Genomic DNA, 17,939 nt, shown 5'->3' on the forward strand with positions numbered 1-17,939 from the left:
CAACGTGCATGAATTGAGGAGCAAACTGAAGGAGAGAGGAGATTCAGACACTCTTGGAAGACTACAGAATTAAATTAAAAAAGCTTATTTTTTTGTTAAAAGTATAAGAGACTTAACAATAAATACTTTTTTTTGTTTTATTTAATTCCATTGTCTTCCAAGAGTTTCTAGTGGTTATGGTGTCATCGTTTCACTGAGGCCATTGGCAGTTCATCTCTTTATGAATACTTTATTGCTGAGATGATTATGACTCTTATGAATTCTGTCTTCAGCAGGCCCTAGAGGGATGGTTGATATGTGAATGTCCCAGTTGCACAGTTCGCAGTATGGTTTCTCATTATTGTCTTAATCTTCTGTGGCTAATACAAAACAAATATTGTGTGGAATCAGTGGGAGGATGGCCTTCTCTGATTGGGTCATGGAGCTGGGGGTGTGGCTGGAGGGAGCGAGTTAATGATTGCTACAGCACTACCTTGGAAACAGTGGTGGGCAAAGCCATAGTTATGAAATGGTAATTGTACACCTGGACAAGGAGAAATTTAAAATGGAAGAACAAAAGGAAGAATAAGTTATATAAAAGTTGATATAGAAGGTAGTGAGAGTGTGTTGGTGGTGAGAGATGTATACATCTACCAGGTTGGAGAAGTGGTTTATCTATACATCTCTGTTTTCAAATCAAATGTTAGTAGACACATGCGCCGAATACAACAGGTGAAGACCTTACAGTGAAGTGCTTACTTACGAGCCCCTAACCAACAGCAGTTAAAACAATTAGGGATAAGAATAAGACATAAAAGTAACAAGTAATTAAAGAGCAGCAGTAAAATAACAATAGCGAGCCTATATACAGGGGGGTACCGGTACAGAGTCAATGTGTGGGGTCACCGGTTAGTTGAGGTAATATGTACATGTAGGTAGAGTTATTAAAGTGACTATGCATAAATGATAACAACAGAGAGTAGCAGTGGTGTAAAAGAGGGGGAGAGCAGTGGGGGGGCAATGCAAATAGTCTTGGTAGCCATTTGACTAGATGTTCAGGAGTCTTATGACTTGGGGGGGGTAGAAGCTGTTTAGAATCCTCTTGGACTTAGACTTGGTGCTCCGGTACCGCTTGCCGTACGGTAGCAGAGAGAACAGTCTATGACTGGGGTGGCTGGAGTCTTTGACAACTTTTAGGGCCTTCCTCTGACACCGCCTGGTATAAAGGTCCTGGATTGCAGGAAGCTTGGCCCCAGTGACGTATTGGGCCGCTCGCACTACCCTCTGTAGTGCCTTGCGGTCGGAGGCCGAGCAGTTGCCATACCAGGCAGTGATGCAACCAGCCAGGATGCTCTCGATGGTGCAGCTGAAGAACCTTTGGAGGATCTGAGGACCCATGCCCAATCTGAGGGGGAATAGGTATTGTTGTGCCCTCTTCACGACTGTCTTGGTGTGCTTGGACCATGTTAGTTTGTTGGTGATGTGGACACCAAGGAACTTGAAGCTCTCAACCTGCTCCACTACAGACCCGTCAATGGAAATGGGGGCGTGCTCGGTCCTCTTTTTCCTGTAGTCCACAATCATTCCTTTGTCTTGATCTTCATGTTCATTGTTTAGTGTGTTTCAATTTTCCCAAAAGTGGTTAGATTCTATGGATTATTCAATTGCAGTGAGCTGATTTCTGATACGCTGTTCCTTCTTTTTCCGTAGTGTATTTCTGTATTGTTTTAGTAATTCCCCATAGTCAAGGCGTAGGCTCAGGTTTTCTGGGTCTCAGGTTTTCTGGGTCTCTATGTTTTTGGATGGATAGGTTTCTACATTTCTTTCTTAGGTTTTTGCAATTTTTTGATTTGATAGGGAAACTGAGAGGTCAAATATACTGTTTTCTACTGCCAAGTTTATACCTTCATTGTTATAGTTAAACATTTTGTCCAAGAAGTTGTCTAACAAGGGTTGAATTTGTTGTTGCCTAATTGTTTTTTAGTAGGTTTCCACATTACTTCCATCCATCAGTCATCTATAGCATATCTTAATATTATTCAGTTCCTTTGGCTTTGATGTCTCGTGATTGAGTATTGCTCTGTTCAAGTAGAGTGTGATTTTACTGTGATCTGACAGGGGTGTCAGTGGGCTGACTGTGAACGCTCTGAGAGAATTTGGCTTGACGTCAATGATAAAGTATTCTACAGTACTACTGTAAACAGATGAGCTATAGTTGTATGTACCGTAGGTGTACCTACCCACTGAGTCCCCTCGAAGCCTACCCTTAACAACGTACATACCCAGCCTGCGACAGAGCTGCAGGAGTTGTGACACGTTTTTGTTGGTTATGTTGTCGTAGGTTGTGTCTAGGGGGGCGTATGGGGGAGGGAATGCTGTCACCTTCAGGTAGGTGTTTGTCCCCCTGTTTGCTGAGGGTGTCAAGTTCTTGTCCAGTTCTCTTGTTTATAGTCTATTCTGAAAGTATTCAGACCATTTGACTGTTTCCGCATTTTGTTACGTTACAGCCTTATTCTAAAATTGATTAAATATTTGTTTTCCTCATCAATTTTCACACAATACCCCATAATGATAAAGCAAAAACAGGTTTTTAGAATTTCTGCAAATGTATGAAAATAAAAAAGTGAAATATAACATTTACTTAAGTATTCAGACCCTTTGCTCAGTACTTTGTGGAAGCACCTTTGGTCTGATCTGAGGGGTTCTATATGGGGTGTGGGCATGGTTGGTTTGGGGGTTATTGATTGGTTGGGGTGGGGTGTGGATGTGGCTGGTGGTGCAGTGGTCTGGATGTATGTCCTCTTGGCGTGGGTCCTCTATGTGTAGGTCTCTGTCTGTCTGTCTGTCTGTCTGTCTGTCTGTCTGTCTGTCTGTCTGTCTGTCTGTCTGTCTGTCTGACTCTCTCTCTCTCTCTGACTCTCTCTCTCTCTGACTCTCTCTCTCTCTGACTCTCTCTGTCTTTCTGTCTCTCTCACCCTCTCTCTCTCTCTCTCTCTCTCTCTCTCTCTCTCTCTCTCTGTCTGTCTGTCTCTGTGATTCTTTCTCTCTTTCTCACTCTTACTCTCCCTCTCGCTCTCTTTCTTTCTGTCTCTTTCACTCTCTCTCTCTTTCTGTCTGTCTCACTCTCTCTTTCTATTTTCTCTCTCTCTCTTTTAAATCCCCTTCCTCTCTACCCTTCATCTCTAGTTTCCCATCTTCCTTCTCCCTTTCTTGCAAGTGCCTCCTCTCTGTTTTGTTACCTTTCTACACAATTACTGGCCCACTTTTTTACTCTTAACCATCTGCTCCCCTCCATTTGTGCAAACCTGAGGGGGAGAGAGAGGGGGAGAGAGAGAGAGGGAGAGGGAGAGAGAGAGAGGGAGAGGGAGAGGGAGAGGGATAGAGAGAGAGGGGGAGAGAGGGAGAGGGGGAGAGAGAGAGAGGAAGAGAGGGGGAGAGAGGGGAGAGGGAGAGGGAGAGAGAGAGAGAGAGGGAGAGGGAGAGGGGGAGAGAGGGAGAGGGGGAGAGAGAGAGAGAGAGAGGGAGAGGGGGAGAGAGAGAGGGGGAGAGAGAGGGAGAGGGAGAGGGAGAGAGAGAGAGAGGTGAAAGCATATGTAAGTGGATAGTGATTTACACACACACAAAGACTTTCATCACACACTTACAGCCCACCTGAAGTGAAGTGTATGATTGCTATTTTTTCACTGAAAGATCCTTGTCAGTCAGAAACACTCTTTATTGATGTCATATGAGCATTTTAACAGGCCTGAAATCAGTTGTTATAGAGAGGGAACGTACGGATTGGACAGCTAGTGGGATTTGAAACGGAACAGGGCTTTGAAGGGACTTTAGAAAGTGCTTACTTTGACCTCAGACATGGTTGTGTATTTTGTATGGTTCAGCACTGGTTTATTGCCATTGGTTTACTGTGTGTGTGGTTCTGAGTTTACAGCATTGTTGCAGTGAGCTATAGCTTTACTATCACCCTGGGTGACAAGGGGAGATTGCTGCTCATTTTCATTGCCTTGTTAAAGACGCAGTGTGTACCAATGGCACCCTATTCACAATATAGTGCACTACTTTTGACCAGGACCCGTTGGACTCTGGTCATATCTAGTGCGCTGTATAAGGAATAGGGTATTATTTGGGACGCACACACAGGGCATTCGTGACTTCCTGTTCACAGGAAATCACTCTCTGCATTCGTTCTCTCTCACAGTGCCTTCAGCACCAAGCACTCAAATGTCAAAGAAATGAAAGAAGTGTGAGAATATGCAACAGTGTATTTACTCAAAGCATGGAGGAGAACTGTATTCCTGTTGAAGATCACAAGATGGATGATGAGGATGATGATGATGGTGGTGGTGATGATGGTGGTGGTGATGATGATGATGGCGGTGGTGGTGGTTTTGATAAAAATGAGAAGGAGTAGGAAGGTGTGTTTGGTCGAATAGGTATGATGATGAAGATGATGATGAAGAGGAGGAGGAGGAGGAGGAGGAGGAGGAGAGAGAGAGAGATTTGACCATTTAAAACACAATACAACCACACATGTGGTTAATGCATTTACAATCATCGAGAATGACATAAAAAAGTGAAATGTTTTTCCATTGTGGTCCTCTTAAATAAAATGTTCAACAGTTAGCAAACATAAACATAGTAATCCTAGGATCCACAGTAGACCTACAGTAGACCTACAGTAGACCTACAGTAGCCTAGTGTGCACACAGTTGAAGTCAGAAGTTTACATACACTTAGGATGGAGTCATTAAAACTCGTTTTTCAACCACTCCACAAATTTCTTGTTAACAAACTATAGTTTTGGCAAGTCAGTTAGGACATCTACTTTGTGCATGAGACAAGTCATTTTTCCAACAATTGTTTACAGACAGATTATTTCACTAATAATTCACTGTATCACAATACCAGTGGGTCAGAAGTTTACATGCACTAAGATGACTGTGCCTTTAAACAGCTTGGAAAATTCCAGAAAATGATGTCATGGCTTTAGAAACTTCTGGTAGGCTAATTGACATCATTTGAGTCAATTGGAGGTGTATCTGTGGATGTATTTCAAGGCCTACCTTCAAACTTAGTGCCTCTTTGCTTGACGTCACGGGAACATCAAAAGAAATCAGCCAAGACCTCCACAAGTCTGGTTCATCCTTGGGAGCAATTTCCAAATGCCTGAAGGTACCACGTTCATCTGTACAAACAATAGTATGCAAGTCTAAACACCATGGGACCATGCAGCCATCATACCGCTCAGGAAGGAGACGTGTTCTGTCTCCTAGAGATGAACGTACTTTGGTGCGACAAGTGCAAATCAATCCCAGAACAACAGCAAAGGACCTTGTGAAGATGCTGAAGGAAACCGGTACAAAAGTATCTATACTCACAGTAAAACGAGTCCTATATCGACATAACCTGAAAGGCTGATCAGCAAGGAAGAAGCCACTGCTTCAAAACCGCCATAAAAAAGCCAGACTATGGTTTGCAATTGCACATGGGGACAAAGATCGTGCTTTTTGGAGAAATGTCCTCTGGTCTGATAAAAACAAAAATGGAACTGTTTGGCAATAATGACCATCGTTATGTTTGGAGGAAAAAGGGGGAGGCTTGCAAGCCGAAGAACACCATTCCAACCGTGAAGAATGGGGGTGGCAGCATCATGTTGTGGGGGTGCTTTGCTGCAGGAGGGACTGGTGCACTTCACAAAATAGATGGCATCATGAGGGAGGAAAATTATGTGGATATATTGAAGCAACATCTCAAGACATCAGTCAGGAAGTTAAAGCTTGGTTGCAAATGGATCTTCCAAATGGACAATGATCCCAAGCATAGTTCCAAAGTTGTGGCAAAATGGCTTAAGGATAATAAAGTCAAGGTATTGGAGTGGCCATCACAAAGCCCTGACCTCAATCCTATAGAAAATGTGTGGGCAGAACTGAAGAACCGTGTGCGAGCAAGGAGGCCTATAAACCTGACTCAGTTACACCAGCTCTGTCAGGAGGAATGGGCCAAAGTTCATCCAACTTATTGTGGGAAGCTTGTGGAAGGCAACCCAAAACGTTTGACCCAAGTTAAACAATTTTAAAGGCAATGCTACCAAATACTAATTGAGTGTATGTAAACTTCTGACCCACTGGGAATGTGTTAAAAGAAATGAAAGCTGAAATATATCACTCTCTATTATTATTCTGACATTTCACATTCTTAAAATAAGGTGGTGATCCTAACTGACCTAAGACAGGGAATTTTTACTAGGATTAAATGTCAGGAATTGTGAAAAACTGAGTTTAAATGTATTTGGCTAAGGTGTATGTAAACTTCCCACTTCAACTGTACATGGGTTACACTTTACACAGGCATTTACACAGGCAGAACAATTCTGGTATTTTTTTCATTAATTGGTCTTGGGACCAATCAGATCAGCTCTTAAAAAGATCTGATGTGAAAAGATCTGATGTGATTGGTCAAAAGACCAACTGGTGGAATAAATATCAGAATTGAGCTACCTGTGGTAAGGCAGCCATGTATGCTTTTACACAAAGTACAGGAGGACATTGTCATATTCATAGAACAGGACTCCTTCAATAGATAAGCCATCTCAGGCTCCTAAACTGAGGTAGATGATGGTTTGATGATGCTGATATTAGGTGATGTCAGATGGTGGTGATGCCAAGTATGGGTGATGCCAGATGATGGTGATGACAGATGTTGGTGATGCCAGGTGATTGTGATGCCATGTATGGTGATGCCAGGTAGTGGTGATGCCAGATGATGGTGATGCCAGGTGGTTGTGATGCAAGGTATGGTGATGCCAGGTGTTGGTGATGCCAGGTATGGTGATGCCAGGTAGTGGTGTTGCCAGATGATGGTGATGACAGATGATGGTGATGCCAGGTAGTTGTGATGCCAGGTATGGTGATGCCAGGTATGGTGATGCCAGGTAGTGGTGATGCCAGGTAGTGGTGATGCCAGATGATGGTGATGCCAGGTTATGGTGATGCCAGATGGTGGTGATGCCAGGTTTTTGGTGATGCCAGTTGATGGGTGATGCCAGGCCATGTTGATGCCAGGCGATGGTGATGCCAGGTTGATGGTTATGCCAGGTGAATGCCAGATCCTCACTACGAGCTCTCTGCCATTTCCATAATGCAGTCATGCAGGTCACATTGATCAAGAAGCAACCGGTTCTGAAATGCATCTTTTAAGTACAACAATTTGCCAGTCAGCTGAGGAGGAGGAGGATGATAATGGCGATGAAGACTCTTGCCACTTGCTCCCCTCTGTACCTCATCTGCTATCACTGTAATAGAACCACACCTGTCATTCATTCCCCACCCAGGTATCAGTAGTCCACCTGTTGAAGACAGTGCGTCTGCTCCGGCTGCTGCGTCTGCTCCAGAAGATGGACCGGTACTCCCAGCACAGCACTGTGGTGCTCACCCTGCTCATGTCCATGTTTGCCCTGCTGGCCCACTGGATGGCCTGCATCTGGTACGTCATCGGCAAGAAGGAGATGGAGGCCAACGCCTACTCCTGGGACATTGGTGAGTGGTGGGAGCGGCTACTTCTGTCTGATCAGGGATTTGGGGCATCACATCACCGAGCAGCTTGTTCTGACTTGGAGGGGGGGCTTCAGAGATGGAAAGTAGAAAGTAGAGGTCAGGAAGAGAGGTGGGAGGGTGAGGGGTGAGCATCTGAGGGGTGAACATGTCAGAGAATGGATCAGGGGTATAGTGGGCATCGCATCGGTAAGTGGCTAGTTCTGTCTGGAGGGGTTCAGGGATGGGATCAGTCACCTGGCTAGAGACCATGGACATTAATGAATGAGCCGGACATCGGTGAGCAGCTAGTTCTGGCTTAGAGCTCAGGGGTGGGGCTGACATTTGGTGAGTGGGTGTTTTTGGTTGGTAGTGTCAGCTGGTTTTCGCAGCATATCATGGCTTATGTGTGGTTGTTTTTGGCTAGCCTATATTAGCTTTCCAGCAAGCATCTCTCTCTGCAGTTTTAATGGCTGTGTTGATTATTTTATTGAATTGAGTGATTTCTAGCGAGACCTTCGTTACATATGCTATAACATATTCATGCATGGGGAATTGAATGTGACTGTGGAAAAAGCATGTCCTGTTTTTATTTGTTTCTGGGGTTATGATTGACAGAGTAGCATAGTCCCACAGTAATGACTAGTCATCGGCCCAAGCTTCCCCTGAACTACTCCAGATCCAACACATAATGAGGCCTCTAGGGCTGATCCCCAGTGAGTATCGATGAGCCAGGCGCTGTTCTCAATTACCTTTACCTGACGTCTCCAAACTGATTCTGGGTCAGTATTGATAGGGCCATGAGAAGCTGATGCTTTTTCCCCCAATTAACTCAGCCTCAGTGTCATAAAATGATCTGAGGTCAGTATATCAGGGCTACCGGATTAATGTGCTGTATCCCAATTACGGTATTCTAACGCTGATCCCACGTCAGTGTCAGGAGCTCTGTGAGAGAGGTATATCCAATTACCATTCTTCAGTGTCTGGTGGAGGTCTCAGGGGCCTGATGGCTGTCTCAACACTCACGTCACAGATAGAACCTGACCTAGGATCAGTTTTGGTTCTCAGGTACTTCCTATGGATTGGATTGTTATGGGATGGATTGCGACCAGAAATTGTCCTGGTTGTTTCACACCCCCATTATTATCCAAATGATGATCATTCTGCGCAAAACCCCCAATTTTGACTGGCCCACCGGGCTTCAGATGGACCAGCCCATCTGGCATTTTCCCAAAGTGCCCTATGGTCAGTCCGTTTCTACCTGCTATTACTCCAGTTTGTATGTTATGCATCCAGGGCTCTGGATACAGTGGAGACAGCTCAGAGAAGCTATATTGTTGACTCCAATTATGGGCTCCAATTATGTTATATATATTTACATAGCTAGTGCAAGGCTCTGGGGAAAAGAAGTAAACCACGTAGGGAATAGGGAGACATTTAGGACAAAGCCTCACAAGAATGACTGGAGGAAGTTTCCACCACATTCCTTACACTTCTTCTACATCATGAGAGGGAGTGTACGAGAGAAGGGTAGAGAATTGGAACAAAGCCTATCTTTCCCTCCCTCCTCTCTGTCTCCAGGCTGGCTCCATGAGTTGGGGAAGCGTCTAGAGTCTCCCTACGACCCCCAGGGGGAAGTGAACGGCACGGGGCTGAGCGGACCTTCTCTGAGGAGTGTCTACATCGCTTCTCTCTACTTCACCCTGTCCAGTCTGACCAGCGTGGGCTTTGGCAACGTGTCGGCCAACACCGACGCTGAGAAGATCTTCTCCATCTGCACCATGCTCATCGGAGGTAGGGGAGACACACACACACACACATACACACATCACAATTCATGCATGTAAAATAGTGGTCAGAAAGTGGTCTGTGACTGCCAGGCAGATAGTTCTATTTGATTGATGGTCATCATTTTTGTTATGTCTGGTTTCATCTAGTTGTACTGTGATAAAGACTAAAGTGGCTGATCAGTTGGTTTGGACCAGTTTTATCTGGTTCAAACCAGAGACGTGAACTGGTTTTGGGGCAGAGGGTTTAAATGAGGTCACAGTGGCAAGTGTTCTCCCTCTGGATGTTCATGAGTCTGGATGTGGTAAATGTCCTCGACTGCCTGGGGGCAATCACACGCACGCACGCTCACACACACAGGGAGGATAGAGACATAAGGGGTGTGTGTGTGTGTGTGTGTCCCACACGCCTCATCTCCCCTGTCCCCAGTGTTTATGAGATGAAAACGAAGACCTAGCCAGCCCAGATAGAGTCTGGTATAGGTCAGATCTAGTGTGTACAGTATATAGGGGAAATTGAGTTATTAGCCTCGAGTAAATCTTTTTCTTCTCTTCGCTCAATCTCATGCCCCACCTCTCAATCTCATGCCCATCCAACTCCCAATTGAACCCTCCAAACAACCCCCAACCCCAATTTTACTCCCACACTCTAACCCCAAACCAATATCATGCCCACCCCATCTTCCAATTTCATGCCCCTGCAAATCCTAATTGAACCCCCCAAAACCCTGCTTCCCTCCCTCCCCCTCTAGCGTTGATGCACGCCCTGGTGTTTGGTAACGTGACGGCCATTATCCAGCGGATGTACTCTCGCTGGTCCCAGTACCACACCCGTACCAAGGACCTGAAGGACTTCATCCGAGTCCACCACCTGCCCCAGGGCCTCAAACAACGCATGCTTGAGTACTTCCAGACCACATGGTCCGTCAACAACGGCATTGACTCCAACGAGGTGATTCAACTAATCAAGGGCTTGATGATGACTTTGATTGTAAACAATTAAGAGATTTGGCTGAAAATGTGGAGAGAGAGAGAAAGAGAGAGAGAGTGACTGAGACTCCCTGAGACAGAGAGACAGATACGTAGGTAGACCAAGAAAAAGATAGAGACAGAAGCTGAGTGAGAGACAGTGGCCAATCATGCCTCAGGAGATGTTTGCCTGTGAGACACATAACAGAACAGAGCAAAGCATTCATATAGGATAGGGAGATGAATCACAGATGTATGAATTATAGATAGGCCTGTTGATTAAAGTGGGTCTCTGTGGGCTGATGACACATTGATCTTTTCTGCTCAGCACTTTTCTGTTATTTGCTGAAACAGAGACTGACAAACATTGTGTGTCAGGGATGATTAGATGTTGGAGAGATTGATTACTGTGATAGTAATGTAGCTGGTGCTTTGTGATGGGAACAATAGTGTTAGGCAGAGTTCTCAATATAGGGTCTGGGCCGGTATACATGAAGCGTCTCAAAATCTAGGATCAGATCCCCTCTGTCCATTCAATACAATTTGTAAAGATTCCTCCCCACTCTGCTGAAAAGTATTTTTCTCAGGAGTCATGGTTAAGGAGTAATGGTTAAGAGCGTTGGGCTAGTAACCGAAAGGTTGTTGGTTCAAATCCCTGAGCCGACTAGGTGAAAAATATATCGGTCCTTTAGGCTGTGCTGCATGGACACAGCACAACCTAAAGTCAACACAACTTACTGAAAAAACACTTGCAATATTTTCACCAAAGTGCCTTCATTCAAAGTGACCGGATACATGCTGATGTTTGGTGACATCATCACTTTTTATTTATTTACCTGACCTTTTTTTAACCTTTATTTAACCAGGAAGTCCCTTGAGGTGAATAATAAAAATAAAAAAATCAAGAGAAAACTGACCAAGATAACAGTTTAGAGTCAACGCAATCATGCCATGGCTGTCAATCTCTCTCCCTCTTTCCTCCTTCCCCTCTCCTCTTCCTTTCCCTCTACTTCTCCCTCTCCCCCCCTCTTGCTCTCTGTCCACCTCCCCCCTCCCCTCAGTTGCTGAAAGACTTCCCAGATGAGCTGCGCTCTGACATCACCATGCACCTGAACAAGGAGATATTGGAGCTGTCTCTGTTTGCCTCGGCCAGCAGGGGGTGCCTGCGCTCCCTGTCCCTGCACATCAAGACAACGTTCTGTGCCCCTGGGGAGTACCTGCTGCGCCAGGGGGACGCCCTGCAGGCCATCTTCTTTGTCTGCTCTGGGTCCATGGAGGTGCTGAAGGACGGCATGGTGCTGGCTATACTGGGTGAGACATGGAGGGAGGGAGGGACGGACAGGTGGGCGAGCCGAACGGTAGGCTGACACGCAGGCAGGCAGGCCGGGGACAGACAGACAGAGACAGGCAGGCAGGCAGGCAGGCAGGCAGGCAGGCAGGCAGGCAGGCAGGCAGACAGAGGAAGGCAGGCAGGCAGACATACAGAGGCAGGCAGGCAGACAGACAGACAAGCAGGCAGGCAGACAGGCAGACAGGCAGACAGACAGGCAGACAGACAGACAGACAGACAGACAGACAGACAGACAGACAGACAGACAGACAGACAGACAGACAGACAGACAGACAGAATTCGAGTCCATTGTTGGAACACTTTGTGATGCTACTTGTCTGATTCCATCCCAACAGGCCACCTGTGGATCATAGTTTCCATTGTCGGGCGGAATCTACAGTCCTCTGTCGCCTGTCACTCCCATGAGTTATCCATCCATTCCATTCACCATTAATACCCCTGTTCTTTATGATTGTCACGTCCTGACCATAGTAAGTTGTTATTTTCTATGGTTGAGTGGTCAGGGCGTGACAGGGGGTGTTTATCTGTTTTTTGTATGTCTATGTTCAGTTCTAGTTTTTGTATTTCTATGTTGGTCGTTGTTTGGCCTGACCTCCAATTAGAGGCAGCTGGTTGTCGTTGTCTCTAATTGGAGGCCATATTTAAGTTGATGTTTGTCCCACCTGTCCTTGTGGGTGATTATATTTTGTGAGTATGTATGTTCCTCCTGCGTCACGGTTGTTTTTCCCTTCAGTGTTTTGTTAAGTGCATTTTAGTTTCACAGTAAATAAATGATGTAGAACTACAAAAACGCTGCATCTTGGTCCGTTCCTTATCACAGCCATGATAGAATTACCCACCAACCAAGGACCAAGCAGCGTGGCATGGAGCAGCAGGAGTCATGGACATGGGATGAAATGCTGGATGGCAAGGGACCCTGGAGGCAGGCTGGGGAGTACCAGCGCCCGAAGGAGGAACTTGAGGCAACGAAGGCAGAGCGGCGATACTATGAAGCGCGATATCCACCAAGAGGCAAGAACGAGAGGTAGCCTCCCAAATAAATTTTGGAGGGGCATATGGGGAGTTTGGCTAAGTCAGGGGGCAGCCCTGACCTAACTTCCCGGGCGTACAGGAGAGAGCCGTGGAGCAAACCGGAGCCAGTCAAGGAGTCAAGCGAGGAGCTTGACGCGAGATTCTGGAGAATGGTGCTGGCGGAAAGGGCACTGCGAAGCGGGCGGACAGAGGGGCAAGAAATGCATTACGGGGTAGTGCGCACTATCTCGCCCATCCGCACGCACAGTCCGGTGCGGTCGATACGGGCTCCGCAGCGTTGCCGGGCTACAGTGACCATCCAACCAGGATGGGTTGTGCAGGCCGTGCGCTCCAGACCTCCAGTGCGTCTCCAAGACCATGTGCCTGCTCCGCGCACTCTTCCTCCAGTGCGCCCTCATAGCCCAGTACGTCCTGTCCCTGCTCCCCGCACTAGCCCTGAGGTGCGTGTTACTAGTCTGGCGCCTCCAAAGCCAGCCCCACGCATCAGGCCTCCAGTGCGCCTGCCCAATCCAATACGTCCTGTTCCTGCTCCCCGCACTCGCCCTGAGGTGCGTGTTACTAGTCTGGCGCCTCCTATGCCAGTCCCACGCATCAGGCCTCCAGTGCGCCTGCCCAGCCCAGTATGTCCTGTTCCTGCTCCCCACACTAACCCTGAGGTGCGTGTTACTAGTCTGGCGCCTCCTATGCCAGTCCCACGCATCAGGCCTCCAGTGCGCCTGCCCAGCCCAGTATGTCCTGTTCCTGCTCCCCACACTAACCCTGAGGTGCGTGTTACTAGTCTGGCGCCTCCTATGCCAGTCCCACACATCAGGCCTCCAGTGCGCCTGCTCAGCCCGGAGCCTCCAGCGACGCTCCTCAGCCCGAAGCCTCCAGCGACGCTCTCCAGTCTGCAGCCTCCAGCGACGCTCCTTAGCCCGGAGCCTCCAGCGATGCTCCTCAGCCCGCAGCCTCCAGCGACGCTCCTCAGCCCGGAGCCTCCAGTGACGCTCCTCAGCCCGGAGCCTCCAGTGACGCTCCTCAGCCCGGAGTCTCCAGTGACGCTCCTCAGCCCGCAGCCTCCAGCGACGCTCCTCAGCCCGGAGCCTCCAGCGACGCTCTCCAGTCTGCAGCATCCAGCGACGCTCCTTAGCCCGGAGCCTCCAGCGACTCTCCTCAGCTCGGCGCCTCCAGTGACGCTCCTCAGCCCGGAGCCTCCAGTGACGCTCCTCAGCCCGGAGCCTCCAGTGACGCTCCTCAGCCCGGAGTCTCCAGTGACGCTCCTCAGCCCGGAGCCTCCAGTGACGCTCCTCAGCCCGGAGTCTCCAGTGACGCTCCTCAGCCCGGAGCCTCCAGTGACGCTCCTCAGCTCGGCGCCTCCAGTGACGCTCCTCAGCCCGGAGTCTCCAGTGACGCTCCTCAGCCCGGAGCCTCCAGTGACGCTCCTCAGCCAGGAGCCTCCAGTGACGCTCCTCAGCCCGGAGCCTCCAGTGACGCTCCTCAGCCCGGAGTCTCCAGTGACGCTCCTCAGCCCGGAGTCTCCAGTGACGCTCCTCAGCCCGGAGTCTCCAGTGACGCTCCTCAGCCCGGAGTCTCCAGTGACGCTCCTCAGCCCGGAGTCTCCAGTGACGCTCCTCAGCCCGGAGTCTCCAGTGACGCTCCTCAGCCCGGAGCCTCCAGTGACGCTCCTCAGCCCGGAGCCTCCAGTGACGCTCCTCAGCCCGGAGCCTCCAGTGACGCTCCTCAGCCCGGAGTCTCCAGTGACGCTCCTCAGCCCGGAGTCTCCAGTGACGCTCCTCAGCCCGGAGTCTCCAGTGACGCTCCTCAGCCCGGAGCCTCCAGTGACGCTCCTCAGCCCGGAGCCTCCAGTGACGCTCCTCAGCCCGGAGTCTCCAGTGACGCTCCTCAGCCCGGAGTCTCCAGTGACGCTCCTCAGCCCGGAGCCTCCAGTGACGCTCCTCAGCCCGGAGTCTCCAGTGACGCTCCTCAGCCCGGAGTCTCCAGTGACGCTCCTCAGCCCGGAGCCTCCAGTGACGCTCCTCAGCCCGGAGTCTCCAGTGACGCTCCTCAGCCCGGAGCCTCCAGTGACGCTCCTCAGCCCGGAGTCTCCAGTGACGCTCCTCAGCAACCCAGAGCCTTCAGCGGTGGTCTGCAGCCCAGAGCCTTCAGTGGTGGTTTGCAGCCCAGAGCCTTCAGTGGTGGTCTGCAACCCAGAGCCTTCAGTGGTGGTCTGCAACCCAGAGCCTTCAGTGGTGGTCTGCAACCCAGAGCCTTCAGCGGTGGTCTGCAGCCCAGAGCCTTCAGCGGTGGTCTGCAGCCCAGAGTCTTCAGCAGCGGCTTTTAGCCCAGAGTCTTCAGCAGCGGCTTTTAGCCCAGAGTCTTCAGTGGCGGTTGGCGGTCCGAAGCCTCTGGCGATGATTCATGGTCTGGTTCCTCCGGACATACAGAAGCGGGGGGATCAGCGGGCGGTGGGGGTACTACGCCCAGAACCAGAGCCGCCGCCATAAGACATTATTCACCCACCCTACCCTCCCTTTGTGTTTTATTTTTATTTTTTTTATTTTTTTGGGGTGGGGGGTTGTTGTTTGGTAGGTGCAGTCGGAGTCCGCACCTTTGGGGGGGGGGGTATTGTCACGTCCTGACCATAATAAGTTGTTATTTTCTATGGTAGAGTGATCAGGGCATGACAGGGGGTGTTTATCTGTTTTTTGTATGTCTATGTTCAGTTCTAGTTTTTGTATTTCTATGTTGGTCGTTGTTTGGCATGACCTCCAATTAGGGGCAGCTGGTTGTCGTTGTCTCTAATTGGAGGCCATATTTAAGTTGATGTTTGTCCCACCTGTCCTTGTGGGTGATTATATTTTGTGAGTGTGTATGTTCCTCCTGCGTCACGGTTTGTTTTTCCCTTCAGTGTTTTGTTAAGTGCATTTTAGTTTCACAGTAATAAATGATGTGGAACTACGAAAACGCTGCATCTTGGTCCGTTCCTTATCACAGCCGTGATAATGACAGCTACTGTATCTGACCTCCAGCTGTATGACGGCATCTGACAGAAAGACCATCTACACTTCTCTATATTTTTCCTCTCTTCAATTTAAGGAGCTTTATTGGCATGGGAAGCATATGTTTGCATTGTCAAAGCAAGTGAAATAGATAATAAACAAAAGTGAAATGCTCAATAAATATGAACAGTAAACTTTACACTCACAAAAGTTCCAAAAATAATAAAGACATTTCAAATGTAATTATGTCTATATACAGTGTTGTAATGATCTGCAAATAGTTAAAGTACAAAAGGGAAAATAATAAACATGAATATAGGTTGTATTTACAATGGTGTTTGTTCTTCACTGGTTGCCCTTTTCTTGTGGCAACAGGTGACAAATCTTTCTGCTGTGATTGCACACTGTGGTATTTCACCCAATAGATATGGGAGTTGATCATTTGATTTGTTTTCGAATTTGTGGGTGTGTGTAATCTGAGGGGAATATGTGTCTCTAATATGGTCATCCATTTGGCAGGAGGTTAGGAAGTGCAGCTCAGTTTCCACCTCATTTTGTGGGCAGTGTGCACATAGCCTTTCTTCTCGAGAGTCAGGTCTGCCTTCAGCGGCCTTTCTCAATAACAAGGCTATGCTCACTGAGTCTGTATTAATTCTTTCCAATGTGTCAAGTAATTCTCCTTTTGTTTTCTCATGATTTGGTTGGGTCTAATTGTGTTGCTGTCCTGGGGCTCTGTGGGGTCTGTTTGTGTTTGTGAACAGAGCCCCAGGACCAGCTTGCTTAGGGGACTCTTCTCCAGGTTCATCTCTCTGTAGGTGATGACTTTGTTATGGAAGGTTTGGGAATTGCTTCGTTTTATGTGGTTGTAGAATTGATTTGGCTCTTTTCTGGATTTTGATAATTAGCGGGTATTGGCCTAATTCTGCTCTCTATGCATTATTTGGTGTTATACGTTGTACACAGAGGATATTTTTGCAGAATTCTGCATGCAGAGTCTCAATTTGGTGTTTGTCCCATTTTGTGAATTCTTGGTTGGTGAGCGGACCCCAGACCTCACAACCATAAAGAGCAATGGGTTCTACCACTGATTCACGTATTTTTAGCCAGATCCTAATTGGTATGTCGAGTTTTATGTTCCTTTTGATGGCATAGAAGGCCCTTCTTGCCTTGTCTCTCAGATCGTTCACAGCTATGTGGAAGTTACCTGTGGCGCTAATGTTTAGGCCGAGCTGTAATGATTTTCGTAGGAGAAGTATCGGAGTCAGGCGCAGGACACAGGGATGAGTGCAAACAAAACGTGTTTACTCAAAACAACAATCCAACTTCTCCCACAGCAATAAAACATGGTTGGGAGAAACACCTCCAACAATTACAAAACAGGAAACATAGACCGGTGGTAACTAGTAAGCCGGTGAAGTCGATCGCCGAACGCCGCCCGAACAAGGAGAGGGGCCGACTTCGGCGGAAGTCATGACAGTACCCCATCCTTGACGTGCAGCTCCAGCAGCACGCCGACACCGGCCTCGGGGACGACCCGGAGGACGGGGAGCAGGGCGATCCGGACGGAAGCGGTGAAACTCCTGGATTAACGATGGGTCCAGGATGTCCTCCGCCGGTACCCAGCTTCGCTCCTCCGGACCATACCCCTCCCACTCCACAAGGTACTGAAGGCCCCTCGCCCGACGTCTGGAGTCCATAATGGCTCGTACTGTATACGCCGGGGCCCCCTCGCTGTCCAGAGGGGGCGGAGGAACCTCCCGCACCTCAGACTGCTGGAGCGGATCAGCCACCACCGGCCTGAGGAGAGACACATGGAACGAGGGGTTACGTCCCACCTACGCTTGCGTCCCACCTACTCAACAGCCAGTGTAATCCCGTGGCGCGATATTCAAATACCTTAGAAATGCTATTACTTCAATTTCTCAAACATATGACTATTTTACACCATTTTAAAGACAAGACTCTCGTTAATCTAACCACACTGTCCGATTTCAAAAAGGCTTTACAACGAAAGCAAAACATTAGATTATGTCAGCAGAGTACCCAGCCAGAAATAATCAGACACCCATTTTTCAAGCTAGCATATAATGTCACATAAACCCAAACCACAGCTAAATGCAGCACTAACCTTTGATGATCTTCATCAGATGACAATCCTAGGACATTATGTTATACAATACATGCATGTTTTGTTCAATCAAGTTCATATTTATATCAAAAACCAGCTTTTTACATTAGCATGTGACTAGCATGTGACTAGCATACCCACCGAACACTTCCGGTGAATTTACTAAATTACTCACGATAAACGGTC

The 17,939-nt window shown here is 48.1% G+C and overlaps 1 protein-coding gene across 1 annotated transcript in view; it reads left to right on the plus strand.

Annotated features, from left to right (window-relative positions):
- The window catches only part of kcnh8 (potassium voltage-gated channel, subfamily H (eag-related), member 8), a 136,695-nt gene that overhangs the window by 54,564 nt on the left and 64,192 nt on the right, over positions 1–17,939 (plus strand). The window contains exons 7-10 of the mRNA XM_029734646.1: positions 7,310–7,514; positions 9,090–9,302; positions 10,048–10,247; positions 11,326–11,575. Coding sequence (XP_029590506.1) covers positions 7,310–7,514; positions 9,090–9,302; positions 10,048–10,247; positions 11,326–11,575 — 868 coding nt within the window. The remainder of the gene's footprint in view (positions 1–7,309; positions 7,515–9,089; positions 9,303–10,047; positions 10,248–11,325; positions 11,576–17,939) is intronic.

This window comes from Salmo trutta, chromosome 36 (assembly GCF_901001165.1).
Source record: "Salmo trutta chromosome 36, fSalTru1.1, whole genome shotgun sequence".
In the NCBI taxonomy this organism is placed as follows: domain Eukaryota; kingdom Metazoa; phylum Chordata; class Actinopteri; order Salmoniformes; family Salmonidae; genus Salmo; species Salmo trutta.